General features: G+C 41.0%; 1 protein-coding gene across 4 annotated transcripts in view; it reads left to right on the forward strand.

The window, feature by feature from the left end:
- Positions 1-23,001, forward strand: part of ZNF445 (zinc finger protein 445) — a 37,807-nt gene that overhangs the window by 4,971 nt on the left and 9,835 nt on the right. The window contains exons 1-2 of one of the 4 annotated variants that reach the window (XM_022553689.3): positions 64-161; positions 20,824-21,395. In XM_022553689.3, the coding sequence (XP_022409397.1) occupies positions 20,967-21,395 (429 nt within the window). In that variant the 5' untranslated portion in view covers positions 64-161; positions 20,824-20,966. Of the gene's footprint in view, positions 1-63; positions 162-20,700; positions 21,396-23,001 lie in introns of those variants that run through there. The other 3 variants (XM_030764089.2, XM_022553690.3, XM_022553692.3) reach the window with 3 other exon arrangements.

Raw genomic sequence — 23,001 nt, forward strand, 5'->3', positions numbered from 1 at the left:
AAGCCGAGACGTCGGCCCTCCCAGCTTCCTAGAGAGGCCGAGAGGCCCGGGGCGGTGACGCGCTTGCGCGATACGGGCCAGCGGAGAGCCGGGCGCGGGGCTACTGGCGCGGCCTGGGTCGTGTGGTCAGGGCACCTAGGAGCTCGCGGCCGCGGGAGTCGGTGAGTGGGGCGGCAGGGCGGCGGGGCGGCGTTGGGGGGAGCGGGGCGGCGGGGGTTGTCTTGGGGGCGCGGGGTTCCCGGCGGGCGACCGGTGAGGCTCGGCCTGGAGGCTGCGCCCGGGCTGGGGTCTGGCCTGGGAGCCCAACCGCCGCGGTGAGGGCGTATCTGCCTGCGCTTCGCTGCCCGGGGCGGGAATCTGGAGTAATGGTTTCTGTGTTTTATCACTTCTCCCAATTATGCAAACAAAGCGTATTCATAACATGTAATTAGATGACGCGGGTGAGCGTTAGAAAAGTGAAAGTACCCGCAATCCGTTGTTTTCGTTCGGAGGCTTCCTGACCTTTTAAAATTTGTGCACGATTATGCAAACTCTTATACATGTACAAATATATATTTTTAAGAAGTGGGATTATTTTACTAGTTTTTAAAGATATATAATCCATATATTTTATTTTTAATTAAAAAAATTGAGGTGTAATCCACATAGAACAACATAGTGGTTTTAGGTGTACAACATGATTCCGTATTTGTATACTGTTGCTTTTAAAAAGCTTTTTTTAGTAGTATTGTGATAAAATGCACATAACATTTACCACACGATACATAAAAATTGATCATTTAAGCCATTTAAAAGTGTATAATTCAGTGGCATTATGTACATTCATATTATTGCTTTTTGAAAATTATTTCGTCTTCAACTTGTGGAATGCATTTGTTCATATAGTGGTTAAATTTGGGGCCAGCAGTGTGACACCACTGAGACATATTTTTGCAAGTATAATTAAAAAAAAAAATTTTGTTTTCCGTAGTACACATTACATGAAGCTGTAAATGCTCAACAAGTGATGTGTATTAGGTTGATTGTTTTCAGAATGAAAGAGTACTATATAAAATACAGTTTTTAAACACAAGGTAGAACTGTAACCTAAAACCACTCTACTGTCTTCTCACTTACATTGGCCTAAGAAATCAGAGAATGTTCACCTTCTTAAAAGTGTGGCGCAGTGGTTGAGAGTCCGCCTGCCGATGCAGGGGACACGGGTTCGTGCCCCGGTCCGGGAAGATCCCACATGCCGCGGAGCGGCTGGGCCCATGAGCCATGGCCACCGAGCCTGCGCGTCCGGAGCCTGTGCTCCGCAACGGGAGAGGCCACAACAGTGAGAGGCCCGCGTACCACACACACACACACACACACACACACACACACAAACCCTTTTTGTTTTGAATAATTGCAGACACACAGAGGGTGTCAGAACTTTACAGAATTCCCTTATATCTTTACCTGGTTTACCTAAAGGTAATGTCTTGCATAACTACAGCACAGTCATCAAACTTAAGAAATTTGCAGGGGCCCAATACTATTAATTAAACTGCTGATTTATCCAGAGTTCATCACTGTCTCGCTAATGTTCTTTTTCTGTTCCAGGATCCAGTCTACAATCCCTCATTCCATTTAGTTGTCACGTCTTCTAGTCTCCTTCAGTCTGTGACAGTTCCTCAGTTTTACTTGTTTTTCATGATTTTGAAGTATTTTGTATTTGTGATTTTAGAGTGACCCTCTCGATTTGGCTTTGTCAGATGTTCTGCTTAGATTGAGGATATCGATATGTCTTCTTACTGGTATACTACTCTCTTTGTTTTTGGTTGTGTGGGGTCTTAGTTGCGGCTCGTGGGCTCCTTAGTTGTGGCAGGCGGGCTCCTTAGTTGCAACTCGCCAGCTCCTTAGTTGTGGCATGTGAACTCTTAGTTGTGGCATGCATGTGGGATCTAGTTCCCTGACCAGGGATTGAACCCCAGCCCCCTGCATTGGGAGCGCAGAGTCTTATCCACTGCGCCACTAGGGCAGTCACTAAATTATTCTAACTTTGGCCATTGGGAACGCTTTCAAGTTGGCTCCTGTTTCCCCTTACATGCTCCTTTCCTTTTTTGTGTCTTTCTCTGATTTTCAGGCACCACAAGCTATTCATCTTGTATTTTCACCTCCCCCAGCCCTGGAATCAACCATTTCTGCAAGGATTCCTGGTTTCATTTATTGTAGAATGGTATTGAGAAACCAAATTTTGGGCACTAGGTTGAGTTCATTTCTTAATTGGTAAATTGGCGTAAATGTTATTTTAACATTTTAAATGTGTACTAGAAGCAATCTTTCTTTAGTGGCAATTGTCTTAGAAACTTGTTTGTTTATTATTAGTGTATAAAATAAACCTTATGTACCCTCTCACTGGCAGGAAAAAGATGAGAACAAGAGATTACTTAATGGGGATTTTAAAAGGAAATCAAAATTACATTGCATATTGCTTTGCAATGTTGTGTTGCTTTCTGCTGTGTAACAGGGTGAATCAGCTATATGTATACATGTGTCCCCACATCCCCTCCCTCTTGCGTGAGCAAATATTTATTGATTACCTATTGTGTGTCAGGTAATGGGGACCTATTGTAATAAATATGGCAGCTCAGAATCCTAATCTTATGAAGTTTACGCTGTAATTGGGGAAAAAGGGAATAGGCACATCATTGAAATTTCTGAATATATTACCTAAAAGGTATGTAACCTAAAATGTATGTAAGAAAGAAAACAAATTCAGAAATTCATAGAACACCAATGACTTAGATATAATTTAAAAATAATCCTTCTTTGACATATCTGTTGACATAGCATTTCTTAAAGATGTGTCATACTGAAAAATGGGGAATACTATAGTGCCATTCTATTGGCAGATACTCTTGGAGATTCCCAATTAATATATTACCAGGCTCTGAAAAGTTCTGAAAGTAAGATATGTTTCATTTTCTTTAAGCTTTCCAAAGCTTGTATTTTTTTTTTACAAATGCAGCTCTGTAGTTTTTACCAGATCATATAAAAATGTATTTGAAATACTATCATTAAAGAACAGTATAAAGAAGCAAATATAAATCATCTGAAGTCACACCATCCTGAGATAACCACATAAACATTTTGCTGCTGCCGTTCCTTTCTTTCATCTCTCCACATCTGTATAACGACACAGTCAAATGTGTATTTAGAGATTGTTCTAAAATACTGTCCTTATTGTATATGCACTTTTCTCTTTTTTCCTTTTCTCTCACCTCTCCATCCTCCATCCTGAAAATCACTAAAGGATCTGGCTGTTACTTTGTTCCATATTCATATTATCATGTACAAGTTTTTGTGTAAGAAGATGTTAAATGGGATTGGTCCTGTACTCGGAGTGGGCTGAAACCCTAAACAGAAATGATGAATGATAAGTGTCAAAACCATTCTAACCATTTTTAGAGAGAGGCCCCAGAAACATTTTCACGTGAGTTATTAAAAGGTGAACAAAATTGGGCCTGTGAATCTTAGTCACCCCCCAACTTGAGCCTATGTGTGAATATTTATTTATATGAAAAGTGTTGGTTGGCCTGACAGTGAGCCAGCATTTCCTCTTCCTCATATAGCAGGGGATGCTATCTTCCCAGGTGCCAATCCAAGTGCAAGAGTAGGGAGTGAGGAAGGCAGTAATAAAGTCCTTTGAGAAGATTAAAGGAGGCTTGCATAAGAAGATTCTGCCATGTTATTTTCTGACTGGATGCTTGTTGACCTAAGGAAACTAACTCATCAGCCCAGCCAGCACCACATCCACTTCTATTACAAAAGAATTCTGAGAATATGATATAGTCCTACAAGAGTTTGGGGAATACGCCATAAAATCAGAGGCTGCTAGAATTCCTCTGACATCAGCATAAGAAGAGAAGATTGCGATGGGAGTAAAGTACACTTCCACAGATGTGGGGCAAGAGGGTAAGTTTTCCATAAGTCAAATGATGCCATAGATGTAAGTAGGCTGAAGCTGCCTTAAAAGAATCCCCTTTCAGGGTACCTGGCAGAAGGAAACGACCCCAAATATAAATCCTTTGAAAAGGAGGTAAGAGAAAAATTTTAAAGGATAAACCAAAAGTGCATCACGCGGGCTTCCCTGGTGGCTCAGTGGTTGAGCGTCTGCCTGCCGATGCAGGGGACGCGGGTTCGTGCCCCGGTCCGGGAAGATCCCACATTCCGCGGAGTGGCTGGGCCCGTGAGCCATGGCCGCTGAGCCTGCGCGTCCGGAGCCTGTGCTCTGCAGCGGGAGAGGCCACAACAGTGAGAGGCCCGCGTACCGCAAAAACAAAACAAAACAAAAGAAAAGTGCATCACTCAAATTAGGAAAAGGTGGAGTATAAAAGGCCACTTCATCAAGGTGCCTGGGGTAGGGGTGCCAACGAAGAATCTACAAATGCATTCTCAAGAGGAGCTAGCAGCAGTTGGATGTCTGCCATAACAGACAGCATATAAGAGCCAAGAAAGAACTCCAGACAGCATCAGATTTTGCCTGGTTGCCTCTCATTTCTTTTCCCTGCTCTGACACTGGAAGAATCAGCAAGAAAGTGAGGAAGGCAAGCAGAACAAGATAGAAAAACAGTGAAAGAATAGATGACACTGCATCACTACTCACCCCGTCCCTTCTCATCTTCCTCACTGCCGCTTTGCAGAAGCAAGAATCCAGCCTGAGCTAGGGGTAAGGGAGAAGATTTGAATTGGTTGAGAGATTGAAGTTTTGGTATTAAGTTAGACTGGGTTTTTTATTATCTTTTTAAAGAAATATTTATTTATTTGATTGCCTCAGGTCTTAGTTGCAGCACACAGGATCTTTGTTGCCGCACCTTTTTAGTCGCAGAATGCAGTATCTTTAGTTGCGGCATGCAGGATCTAGTTCCCTGACCAGGGATCGAACTTGGGCCCCTTGCGCTGGGAGTGCAGAGTCTTAGCTACTGGCCCGTCAGGGAAGTCCCGGTTTTTTATTATCTTAAAAAATGGGTGGAATTGCCAAGAGATCTGAGATCAAGATTAATTCAGGGACAAGGAATATCCCAGAAAGTCTGTTTGGTCATCAGTGGAGAAAAGTAAGTTATTTCCTTTTTGCATTCCCTTGAGACTATCACATTTAATAAATAATATATAGATATAGATACATATAGATATCTTGTATATATATATCGTGTGTGTATCACTATTAAATATATAAAATGCAAAAAAAATTACATTGCATATAAGATGATAGAGCAAAATGACAGAAAGAAGAAAATGTCCCTGAAAAATGCCCATATGCTTGCTTGGGATTTCCCATGTTCTTTTTTTTTTTTAATACATTTATTTACTTTTGGCTGCGTTGAGTCTTCGTTGCTTCGCGCAGGCTTTCTCTAGTTGCGGTGAGCGGGGGCTACTCTTCGTTGCAGTGGGCGGGCCTCTCATCTCACTGGCGTCTCTTGTTGTGGAGCACGGGCTCTAGGCGCGTGGGCTCAGTAGTTGTGGCTCGCAGGCTCTAGAGCACAGGCTCAGTAGTTGTGGCGCACAGGCCTAGTTGCTCCGCGGCATGTGGGATCTTCCCAGACCAGGGCTCGAACCTGTGTCTCCTGCATTGGCAGGCGGATTCTTAACTACTATGCCACCAGGGAAGTCCTCCCCTGTTCTTTTGAAAGCCATTTTCATTTGGGAATGAAACTGGGCAGAGGGATGAAGCTCTGGGGGAGAAGAGGCCTGCTCCATCTCAGGTTGCTCCCCAGGCCTGGGAGCTCCCATTTGTGGTATAATCTTAACAAGTTGATGAATGAAGCTTTTCTTCTGTCCTCAGAAGCTAGTTGGGACCTGGAAGGAACCCTGAGGCATTAGGATGCCTGAATTTAATTGGGCAGTTTCAGCTCACTGGCCCCATCTCTTTACTATGCTGTGGGGCTTTCATTCAGACTTCGAAAGGCCCAGGAGGTTGTTAACTTTTTTTTTTCTTTTAAAGGAATGGTTTTCTTTTTTTTTTTTTTTTTTTTAATTTTTTTTGGCTGTGTCGGGTCTTAGTTGCGACATGTGGGATCTTTGTCTCAGCATGTAGGAATTGTGGTGCACGGGCTTCTCTCTAGTTGTGGCGCTCGGGCTCCATGGCGCGTGGGCTCTCTAGTTGTGGCGTGTGGACTTAGTTGCCCTGCGGCATGTGAGATCTTAGTTCCTTGACCAGGGATTGAACCATCGTCCCCTGCATTGGAAGGCGGATTCTTTAACACTGGACCACCGGGGAAGTCCCAGGAAGTCACTAACTTTTATCCATGTTCATGGTTGCAGGGGCTGGGCTCAGAGGGCTGGAATCTTTCGCCATATTCACAGGCAGTTGCCCTCATTTTTCTGTTGGTCCATCTTCTCATCACCTCTTTACAAATACTTCACTGACCTCTTTGGACATTTCTGCAGCAGGTGCTTCAGGACAGGTCAGCTTGGAGGCTTATGTTTGGTGCTGATTTCCCTGTGGGTCTCAATTTCCTGAGATAGGTCAGTGCCATTTACATTTCCCGCTGGGTGCGTTGCTTCAAAATATTTCTCTCTGGTCTCCAGTTCGTTCTGTTGCGTCTCACTCCCGGATTTCTCTGCACCTGAGTGTCTTTCTCTTCCCCAGTCTTTCTGCAGGTTTGGCTGGGAAAGTCTCTCGCCTCTTTCTCTGACTCTCAGCTCCCTCCTGAGCAGCTCCCGTTGGTGCTGCTGCGGCTCAGCAAGGCTGGATCCTGCCCCTGCCGCTCCGGAGGCACCTTTCCTCTTCAGCCTCCCCTTGTTGTGTCTTCAAGTCTCTTTTTATAGGCCTTCAGTTATGTACCTTATCACTTCTCAGTTTTCCTTTGCTTTTGTTTTCTCTGTGTATTTATTTTCCTTACCCGACCCCCTTCTTTCACAGCAAAGTTTCATTTCTCTGCCAGAACTTCAGCAGCTTCCAAAGTAGTTCTTCAATTGATTTTCCATCCCCTTGTAGCAGCACTGCAGTTTCTTTTATCTGGATGATGGTGGGGATATTGAATAATAGCCTCCGAACTGAGAAGAAACTTTGAGACCAAAACGTGAAGCAGGCAACTCCATGAAGTATAATTATGATGTTTATTGTGGGTACTTACATAGGGGCAGTACGGGCGGACAACCACCAGAGGCATTTGCAGCTGAACTCTATGCTGCCAGAAGGGGCGTGGGGGAATTTATTTATTTATTTTAAAAAAAATGTTTTCTTATTTATTTTATTTATTTATTTTTGGCTGCACTGGGTCTTTGTTGCTGTGCGCAGGCTTACTCTAGTTGCGGAGAGCCAGGGCTACTCTTCGTTGTGGTGTGCGGGCTTCTCATTGCGGTGGCTTCTCGTTGCAGAGCACGGGCTCTAGAGCACAGGCTCAGTAGTCGTGGCACACAGGCTTAGTTGCTCCGCGGCATGTGGGATCTTCCTGGCCCAGGGCTCGAACCCATGTCACCTGTATTGGCAGGCGGATTCTTAACCACTGCACCACCAGGGAAGCCCTGGCATGGGGGAATTTAAAGGGACCAAAGCTAAAGATAGAATCTGACTACTAAGTGAGAAGCACATTCGTGCCAGTGGGAACTGGGGGTTTCTCCTCCCTTCTGAGGTCTTATGAACATTATTCCTCATGGACCATTAACCATCTGGACTAGCAAAATGCATTCTTCCAGTTTTCGTATCAGATGAAGGCAAGAGTAAGAGTTGATAGGGAACTTATCTGGCTTTGGGTGCATTCCTTGTGAGTAGGCTAAAGCTCAGAAAGGGGACTGTGGGCCTAAGATGGAGCTGACAAAGTGAAGTCAGTGTGGTCCAGCCACATAGATGGCATGCTTTCTTCATCCCATCTCAGTTTACAGTCATCTGTTTGGAGAGTCTTAGCAGTACTTGCTGAGTTCAGGAGATGTTTGTAGGTGATGATGGCTTCTGGTTGAAGTAACGGTTCTTTAAATTTTCTTAACAGTGGTGGGAGGTGGAAGGTTCCACCCTTTCAGGGGAAGATGACCATCATCTGTGACTTGGTGCACTGAGTAATGGGGCCACTTTACAACAGGTGCCAAGGTCTGCAGTCTACCTCATACTTCAGTTGGAGGACGGAGGGAATGAAAAGTGCCCATTGAACTGAGAAGATACCTTAAGACTGAAAAAGAAGGCAGGCAGCTCCATATAGTCAATGGATCAGTTTATTAGAGGGTAATTTACTCACATGGTGAGATCAGGTGGGTGAACTAGAAGCATTTGCAGCTGCACTCTGCACCACTGAGGGGCCTCTGGGACAGTTTTATTGTTAACCTAGGTATGGGGGGGGTATGTGATTGGAAATAGGAAGTGCATTTCTTTTTTCTTTTTTTTCCCGGAAGTGCATTTCTAAGTCAAGTTTTATGAATGGGTAACTCGTCTGGTGGGCGATGGGAATGTGTCAGTGAAGGTCTTCATCGTTGTTTGGAGACTGTTAGAGCATAGATGCCACCTGGAACTAATGATCCTAAAACAATATCTATTAACTACAAAGCCCTTGATGACAGAAAAGTGATTTTACCTCATAGTACAGTCACAGGAAGGGTCACTGGAGGGACAGGAGGAATTGAATGGGCCCATGATGGTGGCAGTTATGCTAACAGCCATACATACTTCTTTGTAGACTCTTGGTTTGATTTTGTTTTAATATGCTCTTTCTTGCTTTTTTCTTTTGCATGTTGTGGTTTTGGGCAGCATTTTACTCTCTTTTGTTCTCTACCTCAGTTGTCAATTTTTGTCTTACTTTGTTCTCAGTTCAACCAGCCTTTGGTTTGGTTGTTGACTCAGTGGCTAAAACAGAACAAGGGTCAGCGGGGTTTCTTTTCCCTTTTGCAGTTACTTGAGCTGCAGCCACCATCTACATACAACTGCCCTTCAAGGACATGTAACCTATTCTGCTGAGTGCCCACCTTTTCAGTCCTGGGAGCTGGTACTCAGTACCTTTTTTTTTTTTAATTGGCTGCACCACGTGGCATGCGGGATCTTAGTTCCTTAGTTTCCTGACCAGGGATTGAACCTGGTCAGTGAAAGCGTCCAGTCCTAACCACTGGACCTCCAGGGAATTCCAGTTGCTTTGTTTTTTAAGCAGAATTATTGATCACTTTGCTGATTATAAAAATAATGTACAATTCAGGGAACATAGACAAATAGGAATGGAAAGCCCTCTAATCCCACTTGCCAGAGGAGATTACTGCTGAAAACACTTTGGTGGTCAAGGCTTAGGAACTTTTTTGTGCATATGCAAACTGTGCTTTATTTTTATTTTGTTTAAGACATAAGTGAGCTCATAAGTATAATTTCTAAAGCTTGCCTCTTAATTTACTTTTTTTGGGGGGAAATTGGGAAAAGACAAAAAATATAAAGAAGAAAATAATAGGCAGGCGTATTTCCAACACACAGGAGTAACCTCTTCTAACATTTTGGCATATTTGCAGTCATCATTGTACAATCTTAAAAGAAAAAGAGACCTTGAACATAAATGTTGTGTTAAAAAAATCAAATCACTACAAATAAAGTCTCCCTTTAACTGTTATTTCCAACCTCTCCACTTCCACAATCAGTAGGAATTTTTGTAAATCTTTTTAGGCCATTTAAAAACCTTTCGAGTGCTTTTATGTACATCAGACCTAAGAAATTTACACATAAATATGATTTTAGGTTTTTTCTCCAATTATACCTAAGTTCTTTTTAACTTAGCATACGTTTTTGATACTGTTGGGAAAAGCAGTCAGGCGCAGCTACTTCTCTCTAGCATAACTCTGCAAGAGTAGCCCTGGCTGAGGACATTTTCTTGCAAAGAAATCAAGAGCCCTCAGCCTGTGCTGTGCTTACAGCCTTTTGAGGGACTATCTTTACCTGTTCAGTGCTTAATGTGTACCCCTTTTTTCTTCTTTTTTTTTTGAGAATTATGTTTTTTTAAAAAAAATTATTTTATTTTTGGCTGCATTGGGTCTTTGTCACTGCACGCAGGCTTTTCTCTGGTTGCGGTGAGTGGGGGATACTCTTCGTTGTGGTGCGTGGGCTTCTCTTGTTGCTGAGCATGGGCCCTAGGCATGTGGGCTTCAGTAGCTGTGGCACGTAGGCCCAGTAGTTGTGGCTCGCAGGCTCTAGAGTGCAGGCTCAGTAGTTGTGGCACACGGGCTTAGTTGCTTTGCGGCATGTGGGATCTTCCCAGACCAGGGCTCGAACCCGTGTCCCCTGCATTGGCAGGTGGATTGTTAACTACTGTGCCACCAGGGAAGCCCCCCTTTTTTCTTCTTAGGTGCATGTGTCAATGGCCCCCAGGCCCTCCCTTGCTTTCTGTATTTCAGACCCCATGGGTAAGGGGCCAAGGTCCTTCTACTGTATCATGAAGGGTGGTGCTGGTATCTGTTCCACCTGCATGGCTTTGGCTGCGAAGTGGATCCGTTGGTCATGGGGGACCAATGGTTTGCAGGGGGTTGAATCTTGTACACTCTATTTTCTTCTCTTGCTCTAAGCGAACACTGTATCACTTGAGCCTCATGTGTGTGTTGTCTGTTCTCAGGAACTTAGAATTACACTCTGGTCTCTTCTGTGGGTGGCACTGATCTGCTTTTTAACCTTGGCTGCATAGCTTGACCACCCAGTGAACAGTGAAACAATTGTATTCTTTCTTAAAGGTCTAGTACAGTCTTTTAAATTGTTGTATGGTATTTCATCCTATAAAGTGCTACACTTTTATTTAGTTGTATTGATGGGCCAGTAGGTCATTTCCAATATTGTGTTATTACAAAGAGTACTCTAGTGAACACCTGTGTAAATGCCTCAATACCTGTGCAAGTGTTTTTCCAGGGAGCTTCCTAGAACTGAAATTTCAGGGGCATAGGTAATACGGATTTTTAGCTTCACTGCAGACTTTCAAACTACTTTTCCTAGTGGCTGTAAACATTTACACTTCTGTCCAGTGGTTTGTGCTTTTGTTCTTTTTTTTTTTTTTTTTTTGGACAAGAGGCTTTAAAATACTGACATAGTCATATATCACCCTTTTTCCTTTGTTTTCTTAAGAAATCCTTGGTTACCCCAGGGCTCTTACTCCTTTTTGTTTTAATATTTGTTTATTTATTTATTTGGCTGCGTCAGGTCTTTGTTGCGGCACACAGGATCTTTAGTCGCGGTATGCGAACTCTTAGTTGTGGCATGTGAGATCTAGTTTCCTGACCAGGGATCGAACCCAGCCCCCCTGCATTGGGAGCATGGAGTTTTAGCCACTGGACTGCCAGGGAAGTCCCTGTTTTTGAAGTTAAATCTTTAGCTAGAACTCGTTTTTTGTGTGATCCCCTGCAGGTACTGAAGGATGGCTGTATCCGTCTATCTAGGAATGGAGTTGCAAGTAGTAACTGTACGTTTAACTTAATGATGCGTGACTGTTTTCCAGTGTGGCTGCACAATTTACATTTCCACCAGCAGTGTATGAGTGTTCCAGTATTTATCTCTACATCCTTACCAACATATGTTATTTTCTGACTGTTTGATTCTAGCCATCCTAGTAGATGTGAAGTGGTATCTTATTGTGGTGTTGATGTGCTTTTCCCTGATGACTAATGTTGTTGAGGATCCTCTGTGTTTTTCAGCCATCTTTATATTTTCTTTGGAGAAATGTCTGTTAAGATGCTTTGTCTAATTTTAATTGTGTTGTCTTTTTATTATTGAATTGTAAGTTATTTATATTTTCTAGTGACAAATCCCTTATATGTGATTTGTAAATTTTTTTTTCCCACTCTATGGGTTGTCTTTTTACTTTCTTCATGAGACCTTTGAAGCACAAGAATTTTAATTTAGGTGAAGTCCAATTTATCTATTTTTTCTTTTTTTTGCATGTGGGATGCATTTGGTAGAATCCATTGACTAATCCATTGTCACAAAGTATTACGCTTACATTTTATGATAAGAATATTATAGTTTTAGCTTCTTACATTTGGGTCTTTGATCCATTTTGAGTTAATTTTTGTAGGGGTCCAACTTCATTCTTATTCATGTAGACATATAGTTGTCCATGTACCACTTGTTGAAAAGACTATTCTTCCTCCCTTTGTGTGGTCTTGGCACACTTGTTAAAAATAAATTGACCATAGACAATTTGTGGACTCTTAACTCTGTTTCATTGATCTCTATGTCTTTCCTTATGCCAGAACCACACTGTCTTGATGACTGCTGCTTTTTTATAAAGTAAGTTATGAAATCTATTCTCCCAGCTTATGCTTTTTAGTTTTAGTGTTTCAATTTTTTAATAGACTATACTCACTCAAAGTTATTATAAAATATTGCTGTAGTCCCTGTGCTGGACAATATATGCTTGTAGCTTATTTATTTCATACATAGTAGTTTGTACCTCTTAATCCTCTACCCCTGTCGTGCCCCTCCTCCCTTCCCTCTCCCCATTGGTAACCACAAATGTTTTCTCTGTTTCTGTTTTGTTATATTCATTTGTTTGTTTCATGTTAAATTTTAATTAATTGATTTCTTTGGCCATGCCACACGGCATGTGGGATCTTAGTTCCCTTACCAGGGATCGAACCCATGCCCCCTGCATTGGAAGCTCGGAGTCTTAACCACTGGACTGCCAGAGAAGTCCCTGTTTCATTTTTTTAGATTGCATATTTAAGTGATAACATACAGTATTTGTCTTTTTCTGATTTATTTCACTAAGCATAATACCCTCCAGGTCCAACCATGTTGCAAATGGCAAAATTTCATTCTTATTTATGGCTGAGCAATATTCCACATCTTCCTTATCCATTCATTTGTTGATGGACACTTAGGTTGCTTCCATGTCTTGGCTATTGTACATAATGCTTTTATAAGCACGGGGGTGCATGTATCTTTTCAAATTAGTGTTTTTGTTTTCTTTGGGTATATACCCAGGAGTGGAATTGCTGGATTATATGATGGTTCTATTTTTAGTTTTTTGAGGAACCTTCATAACTGTTTTCCATGGTGGCTGCACGAATTTACATTCCCACTAACAGTGTACTAGGGTTCCACATCCTTACCAACATTTGTTATTTGTGATCTTTTTGATGATAACCATTCTGACTGTGGCTGATTGTGGCTTTGATTTGCATTTTTCTGATGATTAGCAGTGTTGAACATCTTTTCATGGGCCTGTTGGCTGTCTATATGTCTTCTTTGGAAAAATGCCTATTCAGGGTTTCTGCCCATTTTTTAGTTTGGTTGTTTGTTTTTTTGACATTGAGTTGTGTGAGCTGTTTATATATTTTGGATTTTAACCCTTTATCGGTAATATAGTTTGCAAATATTTTCTTCCATTCAGTAGATTCTCTTTTCATTTTGTCAGTGGTTTCCTTTGCTGTGCAAAAGCTTCTATGTTTAATTAGGTACCATTTGTTTATTTTTGCTTTTGTTTCTTTTGCCTTAGGAGACAGATCCAAAAAAATATTGCAATGATTTATGTCAAAGAGTGTTCTTCCTATGTTTTCTTCAAGGAGTTTTATGGTTTCTGATCTTAACATTTAGGTCCTTAATCCATTTTGAGTTTAATCTTTACTTCATTTTGAGTTTATTATGGTGTGAGAAAATGTTCTAATTTTCATTCTTCTACATGTAGCTGTCCAGTTTTCCCAACACCACTTATTAAGGAGACTGTCTTTTTTTACATTGTAAGTCTTGCCTCCTTTGCCATAGATTATTTGATCATAAATGTGTGGGTTTATTTCTGGACTCTCTATTCTGTTCCACTGATTTATGTGTCGTGTGTGTGTGTGTGTGTGTGTGTGTGTGTGTGTGCGTGCGTGCGCGCGCGCGCACATGTGCAGCACCATACTGTTTTGATTACTGTAGCTTTGTAGTGTAGTCTTAAGTCAAGGAGCATATCTCTAACTTTGTTCTTTTTTCTCAAGATCAACTTAGCTATTTTGGATCTTCTGTGGTTTCATATAAATTTTAGGATTATTTGTTTTAGTTCTCTGAAAAATGCTGTGGGTTTTTTGATAGGGATTGCATTAAATCTGTAGCTTGTTTTAGGTAGTATGGACATTTTAACAATATTAATTCTTCCAATCCATAACCATAGGATTTCTTTCCATTTCTTTGTTTCATCTTCAGTTTTCTTCAATAATGTTTTTTTTTAATTAATTAATTTACTGGCTGTGTTGGGTCTTTGTTGCTGTGTGCAGGCTTTCTCTAGTTGTGGCGAGTGGGGGCTGCTCTTTGTTGTGGTGCATGGGCTTCTCATTGCATCGGCTTCTCTTGTTGTGGAGCATGGGCTCTAGGCACGCAGGGCTTCAGTAGTTGTGGCACGTGGGCTCTAGAGTGCAGGCTCAGTAGTTGTGGCACACGGGCTTAGTTGCTCTGCAGCATGTGGGATCTTCCCGGACGAGGGCTTGAACCCGTGTCACCTGCATTGGCAGGCAGATTCTTAATCACTGCACCACCAGGGAAGTTCCTCAATAATGTTTTATAGTTTTCAAAGTATATAGGTCTTTCACCTCCTTGGATAAGTTTATTCCTAGGTATTTTATTCCTTTTGATGCAATTTTAAATAAGGTTGTTTTCTTGCATTTTCTTTCTGGTTCTTCATTACAAGTAAATAGAAAAGCAATAGATTTGTGTATATTAATCTTGTATCCTGCAACCTTACTGAATTAATTTAGTCTAACAGTTTTTTGGTGGAAGCTTTGGAGACTTTAGGGTTTTCTATATATAGTATTATGTCATCTGCATATAGGGACATTTTTACTTCTTCCCTTCCAGTTTGGTTGCCTTTTATTTTTTTTTCTTGTCTGATTACTGTGGCTAGGATTTCCAATACTGTGTTAAGTAAAAGTGGCGAGAGTGGGCATCCTTGTCTTGTTCCTGATTTTCGAGGGAAAACTTTGAGCTTTTCATCCTATGGTGTTAGCTGTGGGTATGTCGTAAATGGCCTTTGTTATGTTGAGATATTTCCCTGTAAGTCAACTTTGAAGAGAATTTTTATCATGAATGGATTTAAATTTTGTCAGATGCTGTTTCTGCATCTATTGAGATCATGTGGTTTTTATTCTTTATTTTGTTAATGTGGTGTATCTCATTTATTGATTTACGGATGTTGAGCCATCCTTGCATCCCTGGAATAAATCCCATTTGATCATGGTGTGTGATCCTTTTTATATATTGTTGAATTTGGTTTGCTAATATTTTGTTGAGGATTTTTGTGTCTAGGTTCATCAGAGATGCTGGCCTGTAATTTTCCTTTTTTGGTAGTGTCTTTGTCTGGTTTTGGTATCAAGGTAATGTTGGCATTGTACAATGAATTTGGGAGTGTTCTCTCCTCTTCAAAAGTTTGAGAGGAATAGGTATTAGCTCTTCTTTATATGTTTGGTAGAATTCCCCTGTGAAGCCATCCAGTCCCGAGATTTTGTTTGTTGGGAGTTTTTTGATTTCTAATTTAATTTCACTACTAGCGATTGGTTTGTTCGGATTGTCTGTTTATGATTCAGCCTTGGAAGAGTGTAGGTTTCTAGAAATTTATCCATTTCTTCTAGGTTGTCCAGTTTGTTGGCATGTAACTTTTTGTAGTATTCTCTTAGGATTTTTTTTGCATCTCTGTGATATCGGTTGTAGTTTCTTCTCTTTCATTTATTATTTTGTTTTCTTGGGTCTTTTCTCTTTTTTTGTTAAAGAGCCTGGTTAAAGGCTTATCAGTTTTGTTTATCTTTTCAAAAAAAAAACCCAGACAGTTCTTAGTTTTATTGATCTTTTCTGTTGTTTTAAATCTCAATTTTATTTATTTTCTCTTTGGTCTTTATTATTATTATTTCTTCTGCTGACTTCGGGCTTCATTTATTCTTCTTTTTCTAATTCCTTTAGATGGTAAGTTTGATTGTTTATTTGAGATTTTTCTTGTTTCTTGGGATAGGCCTGTATTGCTATAAACAACTGCTTTATCTGTGTCTCATAGATTTCAGAAAGTTGTGTTTTTATTTTTATTTGTCTCAAGGTACTTTCAGATGTCCTCTTTGATTTCTTCTTTGACCCATTGGTTTTTTAGTAGCATGTTTAGTCTCCACATGTTTGTATTTTTCCCATTTTTCTTCTTGTAATTGATTTCTAGTTTCATATCATTGTGATTGGAAAAAATGCTTGATATACTTTCTGTCCTCTTAAATTTGTTAAGAGTGTTTTGTGGCTTAGCATGTGATCTATCCTGGAGAATGTTCCATGTGCACTTGAAAAGAGTGTGTATTGTGTTGGTTTTGATGGAATGTACTATAGATATCTATTAAGTCCAGTTGGTCTAATGTGTCATTTAATACCACTCTTTGTTGATTTTATGTCTAGATGATCTGCCCATTGATGTAAGTGGGGTGTTAAAGTCCCCTACTGTTATTGTATTACTGTCAATTTCTCCCTTTATGTCTGTTAATATTTGCTTTTTGTATTTAGGTGCTCATATATTGGGTACATATATGTTAACGAATGTTATATCCTTTTTTTTTTTTTTGGCTGCGCCGTGTGGCTTGCGTGATTGTAGTTTCCTGACCAGGGATTGAACCCGCGCCATTGGCAGTGAAAGTCCTAACCACTGGACTGCCAGGGAATTCCCACATATCTTCTTCTTGTATTGATTCCTTTATTATTGTGTAATGTCGGTCTTTGTCTTTCGTTATAGACATCGTTTTAAAGTCTACTTTGTCTGATATGAGTATAGCTGCCTCAGCTTTCTTGTCGTCTCCACTTGCTTGAAATATCTTTTTCCATCCCCTCATTTTCAATCTGTGTGTGTCTTTAGCTCTGAAGTGAGTCTCTTATAGGCAACATATAGATGGATCTTGTTTTTATATTCAATTAGCCACCTTTTGTCTTTCGATTGGAGCATTTAGTCCATTGACATTTAAAGTGATTATTGATAAGTATATACTTTTTGCCATTTTGTTACTTGTTTTTTGTAGTTCTTCTTTGTTCTACTGTTCATTTCTTTCTTTGTGGTTTGATGATTTTCTTTAGTAGTATTCTTGTGTTCCTTTCTCTCTAGTAGTTGTATATCTATTATAGGTTATTGATTTGTGGTTATCATGGGGTTCATATATGTTGACCTGTAACTATATCTACTTGTTTTAAACTGATAATCATTTAAGTTCAAAATACATTCTAAACGATTTATATTTTTCATTCATCTCCCCCACATTTTGTTTTTGATTTCCTATTTTACATCCATGTTTCTCCCTTAACTGTTTACTGTAGTTACAGTTGATTTTACAATTTTTGTCTTTTAATCTTTGTGCTAGCTTATTTAAGTGGTTGATCCTCAGCCTTTACTATATATTTGCCTTTAATAGTGGGGTTTTTCCTTTCCTATATATATATTTTTAAATTTATTTATTTTGGGCTGCATTGGGTCTTCGTTGCTGCGCACAGGCTTTCTCTAGTTGTGGCGAGTGGGGACTACTCTTTGTTGCAGCGCCCGGGCTTCTCATTGCTGTAACTTCTCTTGTTGTGGAGCACAGGCTCTAGGCGTGTGGGCTTCAGTAGTTGTAGCACATGGGCTCAGTAGTTGTGGTTCATGGGCTCTAGAGATCAGGCTCAGTAATTGTGGCACACGGGCTTAGTTGCTCCGCAGCATGTGGGATCTTCCTGGACCAGGGCTCGAACCCGTGTCCCCTGCATTGGCAGGTGGATTCTTAACCACTGCACCACCAGGGAAGTCCCCTTTCCTATAAATGTTTACTTTTTATTGTAGCCTATTCTTTTCCACTTAGAGAAGACTCTTTAACATTTCTTTTAGGGCCTGTTTAGTATCGATGAACTCTTTTAGTTTTTTTGCGTCTGAGAAGTTCTTTAGCTTTCCATCAATTCTGAATGATAACCTTGTTGGTTAAAGTGTACTAGGTTGTAGGTTTTTCCCCTTTAACACTGTAAATATATCATGCCACTCCCTTCTGGCATGCAAAGTTTCTGCAGAAAAATCTGCTGATTGCCTTATAGGGGTTCCTGTATATATGACTCTTTGTTTTTCTCTTGCTGCCTTTACAATTCTCTTTATCCTTCATTTTTGCCATTTTAATTATAACATTTCTTGGTGTGGATCTCTTTGGGTTCATCTTGTTTGGGACTCTCTGAACTTCCTATACCTGGATATCTGCTTCCTTCTTCAGGTTCAGGAAGTTTTCAGCCATAATTTCATCAGATACCTTTTCAATCCTTTTTTCGGTCTCTTCTCCTGGAACCCCTATAATGTGAATGTTGATATGCTTGATATTGTTTCAGAGGTCTCTAAAACTGTTCTCATTTTTTTAAAAAATCTGTTTTTTTCTTTGCTGTTCTGATTGGGTGATTTCTATTATTCTACCTTCCAGTTCACTTGTGCATTCCTTTCTATCAGCTAGTCTGCTGTTAATTCCTCCTAGTGTGTTTCTCATTTCAGTTATTGTATTTTTCATTACTGACTGGTTCTTTTGTACATTTTCTAGTTCCTTTTTAAATTCTCACTGTGTTTATCTATTCTTTTCCCTAATTTAGTTACCATTCTTATTACTGATGCTTAGAACTCTCTATCTGGTAAATTACTTATTTCTCTTTCATTAGTTTCTTTTTTAGGGGATTTCTCTGGTTCTTTCATGTGAGACAGACTCTTCTGTCTTCTCATTTTACTTAACTTTTTGTGTTTCTGTGAAATTAGGTGAAACAAGTTACCTGTCCCAATCTTGAAGGGGTGTCCTTGCGTGAGAGCGTTCCTATACAATCTGTGTGTGCCCAGTGGCTTTGGTGCAAGAGCTGGATCTGACGTGAGCATGAATCACACCTTCCCCCAGGGTGTGCTCACAGCTCTCACCTTAGTGGGAGGTGGGGCTGGAGATGGAGGGGTTAGAGCTAGAGCCAGGTGTGAGCCAGAGCTTCTCCTATGCTCAATAGCCAACACCACCCTATTGGGAGCAGGGGTGTGTCTCAAGTTGCTGGAGCAAAAGCCGAGGGTCGGGTCCAAGCTTGTTCTGTTTCTTTTAAGTATGTGCTCTCCTCCCTCCCAGGACTGGCACCCTTGCCACCCTTGCCCAGTCTGCTGCCTCTGCATCTCCAGCAATAGCCACCCTCAGATGCAGTGTCAGGTCTGTTGCCCAAGTGTGCACTCTCCTTAGCAATGGCATCCTTCACCCTAGTGGGGAGCTGCACCAGAGTTAGAGGGACTGGAGTGGGTACTTGCTGGGGCGGTCGCAGGAAACCAGCCAGTGCCCCGGGTGGTTTCAGTCTGCTTCCTTTACTTCCTTTACTTTGTTTCCGGTAGTGTGCGTGCTGTTCACGAGTGGAGCCCTCCTGTAAGTCCCACTGGTTTTCAAAGCAGCCAAGGGGACTCGTCTTCCTGGTGTCGGACTCCAGATCTGGGGTGCCCAATATGTGGTTTGAACCCCTCATTTCCCAGTGAGGATCTGTGAGCCCATGATTATCCCCCTCTTCTGTGTCCCCTCCTCTTGGCTTAGGCCCCAACATAATTTCTTCTCCTCTCTTCCTGCCCTACTCCTTGTGGATCTTTCTTTATAGCCTTGGTTGTAGAAGAGTTTTTCTGCCCATCTCCAGCTTGTTTTTAGTAAGAATTGCTCCACATGGAGATGCGTTTTTTTTTAAAATATTTATTTATTTATTTGGCTGTACCAGGTCTTAATTGCCTAGTGTGGGATCTTCGATTGTGGCATGTGGGATCTTTTAGTTGCAGCAAGTGAACTCTTGGTTGCAGCAGGTGGTATCTAGTTCCCTGACCAGGGATTGAACCTGGGCCCCCTGCATTGGGAGCTCAGAGTCTTAGCCACTGGACCACCAGGGAAGTCCCATAGATGTATTTTTGATGTGTTCTTGGGGATGTGAGCTCATTGTCCTCCTACTCTGCCATCTTTTTTCTACTCTGCCATCTTGATCTCTTCCCTCTCTTCCAGCTTATTCTTTTTCAAGATTGTGTTGTGTATTATGTGGGTCTCTTGAGTTTCCATATGTTAGGATCAGTTTTTCAATTTCTACAAAGAAGCCAGCTGGGATTCTGATAGGAATTTTTTTGAATCTATGGATAAATTTGGACAGTATTGTCATCTTAACAATGTTTTGTCTTCTGATCCGTGAACAACGAATGTCTTTCCATTTATTTAAAGTTTTAATTTCTTCTAACAATGTTTTGTAGTTTTCATGGTATAAGTTTTGTTCTTATTTTGTTAAATTCATTCCTAAGTATTTTATTCTTTTTCATGTGATTGTAGATGGAATTGTTTTCTTAATTTTATTTTTGGTTTGTTCATTTTTGCTATGTAGAAATACCACTGATTTTTTTTAAAGTAAAAAAAATTTTCTTCTAGTTTTTTTGAGATATAATTGGTATACAGCACTGTATAAGTTTAATGTGGACAGCATAATGATTTGACTTACATACATCATGAAATGATTATCACAATAAGTTTAGTGAACATCCATCATCTCATTTAGATACAAAATTAAAGAAATAGAAAAAAATTTTTTCTTGTAAAAAAAAATTTTTTTTTCTTGTGATGAAAATTCTTAGGATTTTCATCTTAACAATTTTTATATATAATGTACAACAGTGTTAATTATATTTATCAAGTTGTACATTACATCCCTAGTACTTATTTATCTTATAACTGGAAGTTTGTACCTTTGACTGCCTTCATCTAGTACCCGCGACCCCTGCCTCTGGTAACCACAAATATTATCCCTTTTCCTGGTCTGCTTGATCCTGACAGGCTCCACTGTGCAAATGTTCATGAGTCCTTTTCTCAGAAATCCAAAGATGATCCTAACTAACAGCATCGACTTTGCACCATCCTTCTCACATCCCTCCTGAACAGTAATGTTGGTTATTTCAGTCTCTTGCCAGTGACTTCTGATGTCCCAGCAAATGGCATTGTCCCCAGCAGTGCTGAAGAGATACTCCCGAGGGCCCAGCAGTGATACATACAACTAACGCAGACTTGCTTGCACTCTGCTGGGTAGACCTTGAACAGGAGTGATGCCTCCAGGCAGGTGGTATGCTGTCCATCCAGCTCAGGCCAAGGCTTCAAGGGAGCGAGGATGCCTTCAGATGGTAAAGAAGGAAGAAGAGGATGAAAGCTACACTTCAGTGCCAGCTGCCAGACCACAGACACTCAATCGTCCTGGCCAGGAGCTGTTCCGCCAGCTCTTCAGACAGCTTCGCTACCATGAGTCTTCTGGGCCTCTAGAGACTCTGAGCCGGCTCCGGGAGCTCTGCCGCTGGTGGCTGAGGCCAGATGTTCTTTCAAAGGCCCAGATTCTGGAGCTGCTGGTCCTGGAGCAGTTCCTGAGCATCCTGCCAGGGGAGCTTCGGACCTGGGTGCAGCTGCATGACCCTGAGAGTGGTGGGGACGTTGTGGCCTTGCTGGAAGAGCTACAGAGGGACTTCTATGGGACACCATGGAGGGTGAGTGTGAGCAAGCGTGCAGTGCCCAGTGAACTCTGCCTGCTCGTGAGCCTGCTTGTGGGTGGGGGGGTGGGCCTCTGAACCTTCAACACGGAGGAATTCAGGGGAAGTCTTCCCTTCTCATTCCCATGGCACCTGAGCAGCTAAGAACTTGACCCTAAGCAAAGGACCATTTAGCAGGCAGCCCTTCCCTCTTTCCCAGAGGAATATAAGCTCCAGGAAGAAGAGGGTCTGCAAGTATCCATAAACAGTAATGAGGTTTTGGACACATTGACTTAACAGTGCATAAAGTACATCTCCACATACCTAACTTGACTTGTACTAACCTGTAAAGTGGGGGTGGTATCTCTTGCTCATACACGGGGGAATTGGTGGCAGCATCCTTGGCTTCTAAGTACCTCTTGAGACCTAGAAGAGCAGTCTACACAAACCATGTTACTTCTTTCTCAGTAAACTTTTGAGGATTTGTTCTTTGCGGGGGAGATGGGGAAGAAGAGTGGTGAGGGGCAGCCCAGGGCTAGGAAATTGGAAGATCACAATTTTAGACTGCATTCCACAACCTCTGTGTTCTTGCCAACATTGTGGTACCTTCAGAGCCTCAGTTTTTGAAAACAAAATGGAAAACTGATCTAACGATGAGAATTTGTTCGTTACATATTTGAGTGCCTACCATGTGCCCAGCCCTGGGCTTGGTGCTAGGAAACAGAGCTGACAGTCCCAGTGCAGGCAGTAGAGCAGTGGGTCAGTTAAAGTGCACTCTGCATGCCCCTCTGCCCCACTCAGGCCAGCCTCTCAATACTTCTCCATACCTTTGAGGTTTTTTTTTTTTAAAGAGCATTTATCATTTTTGTAGGCTTTTAAGAATTTTTATAAAGTATGTGTAATTCTACATGTATGATTCATGCATAAATGAAAGTTACTTTTAAGATTTCTGAAACATATTTGACATACTTCTCCCCTAAATTTAATATAAAAATTAGATTAATCAATTAAAACATTGAACATTGTCTACCAGCAATAAATGATAACAAATATTTAACAAGAAAACCTTTTGCCCAACATTGGGTACTATTTTTTAAAATCTAAAAGAACATTTATAATTTTTACCAAAACCATGAGTTGTTCAAAATGACCTAAAGATAACTTTTAAAGCAAATAAGGTACATAGTAGGTACAAAACTGTGGCTTGGGTATATTCAAGTCAGTCGAGAGCTAGGTGTGTGGTTTAAAAATCCATGAAAACATTGCCAAACGAGCGGAAAGGGCCTACCTGGTTGAAAGCTAGTTAGAAATTAGAAAACAAAAAACAGAGCCTGGAAAAAAGCCTACCAGATTCTAAAAAATGAACAGAAATGCTCAAGATGCATGTAAATTATAGTTTATCAAAATTACCAAAATTTGAGAAACAGGGGCCTGAGAAAGTTTGTCCTTAAACTCATTTGTCTATGCTTCCATATTGTTATTGTTTCTTTATTCTCCCTTTGGTAGGATTTGGGAGGAACAGGAGATAAATTGCTGTGATCACTTTATCTTCTTCAGTCTATAGCTCGGTATTAGGTACTTAATGGCCTCAGGCTAAGATTCGTCCATATCAGTGTAGAGAATG

The sequence above is a fragment of the Delphinapterus leucas genome, chromosome 10, assembly GCF_059928025.1.
Source record: "Delphinapterus leucas isolate spDelLeu-1000000601 "Yukka" chromosome 10, BTC_Dleu_Yukka2, whole genome shotgun sequence".
NCBI lineage: Eukaryota > Metazoa > Chordata > Mammalia > Artiodactyla > Monodontidae > Delphinapterus > Delphinapterus leucas.